The following is a 3,839-nucleotide window of genomic DNA, read 5'->3' as shown; positions in this document are numbered from 1 at the left end:
TGCCTAGTTCTATGACTAGTTACTCAGAGGTGGGGCCAGAAGGCCTAGGTGACCGTATCATCACATGGCTAGAGGATGCGAAACCCACAGTAGTGACTCTATGGTCACTCAATTGGTTTGCATTGGTGACTTGCTTATCAATCACTTATTATGTTTAAGCTAGTGACGTGATCACTTATTTGTAAAGGGAACGGAACTCACCTTAGTGACTGTTACAACTGTCACTCTTTTACAATAGATGTGGCGATGGTGGAATAAAGGTGGCAAACAAATAGACACGGGCATGGTGCAAAAGTACTTGAGTACTCTGATTAAGCCACCCATGATTGACGCGTGTCCACACTCAAGTATAATAAGTGGCTCAGTTTTCGAGGGAGGCAGTTCAAACGTTTCCTTTTCATGAGATTCAAACTGATACTTTTGAGGGGGAAAAATGTTACACCCAGATTTCCAGAATGAGAATATTGATCTCGAAATTCAGGCTTGTAAGGTGTAAACTAGAAAAAGGCATAGTCATCATGTGATCAACAAGTTAGAGACAGTTTCCTCAATGCCCCAAATGTAACAGATATCATCCTGGTGAATGTCGGGTTGGTACTAACACTTGCTACATATGCGGGAAGCCAGGACACTTGGCAAGGGAATGTTCCAACTGTAACAAACAATATAAAGGAGGAGAAGAAAAGAAAACAAACGCTAGAATCTTTGCCTTGACTCAGGAAGAAGCGGAAGCAAGTCCATCCACAGTAATCTCAGGTCAGCTCATTTTCAATAACATCCCTACATCAGTATTAGTTGATTCTAGAGCTACACACTCATTCGCATCAGTGCATTTAGTTGGTAGACTGAATGGATTACCTGTTGAGATGGATACAATTTTTAGTGTAGCACTACCCTCCGGGAAAGTGCTATACTCAACTCATTGGTATAAGACTATACCAATTACAATCAATGACAGGGAACCATATGTTAACCTGGTCATTATCGATATGAAGGACTATGACGTCATTTTAGGAATGGATTTCCTAACAACGTATAATCCTAGAATCGACTGTAGTAAGAAAGAAGTCATTTTTGCACCGGTAGGAGAAGAAGAAGTTCATTTTCAAGGGAAAGTGAAACGAACCCCTTCACCAATGATTTCTGCAGCAAAGGCAAGGAAATTATTAGCAAACGGATGCACCGAATTTCTAGCAATGATTTGGGATGTCTCGAAAGAGAAGATTGCGAGACCTGAAGACGTTCCCGATCGTGAAATTGAGTTTGAGATCGAGTTGTTACCTGGTACAACTCCGATTTTAAAGGCCCTTTACCGCTTGGCACCTGCCAAACTGAAGGAACTAAAGACTCAACTGGAGGAACTTTTGGAAAAGAAGTTTATACGACCCAGTCATTCACCGTGGGGAGCTCCAGTACTATTCGTGAAGAAGAAGGATGGCACAATTAGAATGTGCATTGATTACAGGGAGCTCAACAAAGTGACGATTAAAAATAAGTACCCGCTACCCAGGATTGATGATTTATTCGACCAACTACAAGGAGCGGCAGTATTTTCAAAGATAGACCTTCGTTCGGGATACCACCAGCTCAAGGTAAAGGTACAAGATATTCCTAAAACGGCGTTTCGAACTCGCTATGGACATTACGAATTTCTGGTGATGCCATTTGGACTAACTAATGCTCCTGTAGCTTTCATGGATCTCATGAATATAGTATTTAAGGATTTCCTAGATAAATTTTTCGTTGTTTTTATCGATGATATCCTTATATACTCAAAGTCAGAAAAAGAACATGAGGAACATCTAAGATGTACGCTGGAAACTCTAAAAAAGGAACAATTATATGCCAAATTCAAGAAGTGTGAATTTTGGCTCGATAAAATTAACTTTTTGGGACATGTTGTATCAAAAAGTGGGATTTTGGTGGATCCAGCTAAGGTGGAAGCAGTAAAAGGATGGTCTCAGCCAAGGAATGCAACTGAAGTAAGAATTTTTCTGGGCTTAGCTGGATATTATCGACGATTCATAGAAGGGTTTTCCAAAATTGCAACCCCACTTATAGCGCTCACTAGAATGAATAGTCGATTCATATGGACGGAAGCTTGTGAGGAGAGTTTTATGGAGTTAAAGAATCGACTAACTAATGCCCCAATCCTCACCATCCCGAATAGTACAGACGAATTTGAAATTTTCTGTGACGCTTCAAAGATGGGATTAGGAGCGGTGTTGATGTAAGAAGGGAGAGTAGTAGCTTACGCCTCCAGACAATTAAAGGATTACGAGAAGAACTACCCCACACATGATCTAGAGTTAGCTGCGGTAGTTTTTGCCTTGAAAATTTGGAGACATTATCTCTATGGAGTAAGATGTAAAAATTTTACTGATCACAAGAGTTTGAAGTACTTCTTTACCCAGAAGGAACTTAATATGAGACAAAGAAGGTGGTTAGAATTAGTCAAAGACTACGACTGTGAAATTTTATACCACCCTGGTAAAGTTAACAAAGTAGCGGATGCATTAAGTAGAAAGACGTCGACAAGCTTGATGTTCCTTCAAGCCTTGTCCAAACCGCTACAAGAGGAAGTAGTAAGATCAGGCATAGAAGTAGTAATAGGAGGATTATCCAATCTGGTGTTGCAGTCGACTCTGCTGGAGGAAATAAAAGAAGGTCAAGAATAAGATCCTCACCTAACCAAGGTCAAAGCAGTAGTCAAAGAAGAAAAAGTGAAGAATTTTAATGTTTCTGACGCAGGAATATTAAAATTTAATGGAAGAATTTGCGTACCTGCAAGAGAGGACATCAAGAAAAAGATTATGAATGAAGCCCATAATACTCCATACACGGTACATCCAGGCTCAACAAAGATGTATAGAAGTTTGAAGGAACACTTTTGGTGGCCTAGCATGAAGAAAGATGTAGCCCAATTTGTAGCTCGATGTTTTACGTGCCAGAGGATTAAGGCAGAACATCAACGACCTGGAGGAGAGCTACAGCCTTTGGAAATACCAGAATGGAAATGGGAGCAGATTGCAATGGACTTTGTTATGGGTCTTCCACGAACAAGCAAAGGATATGATTCGATATAGGTCATCATCGATCGATTAACAAAGTCTGCTCATTTCCTTCCGGTAAAGGTGACGTACACAGGGGACCAATTAGCGGAAGCTTATGTGCAAGAGATAGGACGATTGCATGGAATTCCAATTTCCATAGTGTCAGATAGAGACTCAAAATTTACTTCGAAGTTCTGGCAAAGCTTGCACAAGGCTATGGGGACAAGATTGAAATTTAGTACAGCTTTCCACCCGCAAATAGATGGACAAACAGAAAGGACTATACAGACTCTTGAAGATATGCTAAGAGCATGTGTCCTAGACTTTGAAGGATCGTGGAGTAAATATTTACCGCTGATTGAATTTTTCTATAACAACAGTTATCAAGAAACCATAGGGATGGCACCCTATGAAGCGTTATATGGGCAAAAGTGTCGATATCCTATCCATTGGAATGAAGTGGGTGAAAGAAAGTACATAGAGCAACAAACTGGACCAGATATTGTGATGTCAACAACAGAAGTCGTTCAAAAAATTCAACAGAGGATAGCAACAGCCCAAAGTCGACAAAAGTGCTATGCAGACAAACGAAGAAGACCATTAGAGTTCCAAATCGGAGAAAAAGTATTTCTGCGGATAACACCAATGAAATGTGTTATGAGATTTGGACAAAAAGGGAAATTGAATCCAAGGTTCATTGGACCTTTTGAAATATTAGACCGAATTGGAAAAGTGACCTATAAATTAGCACTGCCACCAGATTTGTTAGATGTACATGATGTCTTC

General features: G+C 40.2%; 1 protein-coding gene across 1 annotated transcript; it reads left to right on the top strand.

Annotated features, from left to right (window-relative positions):
- Nucleotides 1-433: 433 nt before the first annotated feature.
- Nucleotides 434-2,234, top strand: LOC133780129 (uncharacterized). The gene is made up of 3 exons (XM_062220004.1): nt 434-492; nt 569-1,412; nt 1,779-2,234. Exons 1-3 carry the CDS (start codon nt 434-436, stop codon nt 2,232-2,234), a joined length of 1,359 nt encoding a protein of 452 aa, XP_062075988.1.
- Nucleotides 2,235-3,839: the final 1,605 nt, after the last annotated feature.

The sequence above is a fragment of the Humulus lupulus genome, chromosome 5 (assembly GCF_963169125.1).
Source record: "Humulus lupulus chromosome 5, drHumLupu1.1, whole genome shotgun sequence".
Taxonomy (NCBI): domain Eukaryota; kingdom Viridiplantae; phylum Streptophyta; class Magnoliopsida; order Rosales; family Cannabaceae; genus Humulus; species Humulus lupulus.
The sequence above is the reverse complement of the archived record's forward strand: the minus strand, read 5'-3'. Positions and strand labels throughout refer to the sequence as shown.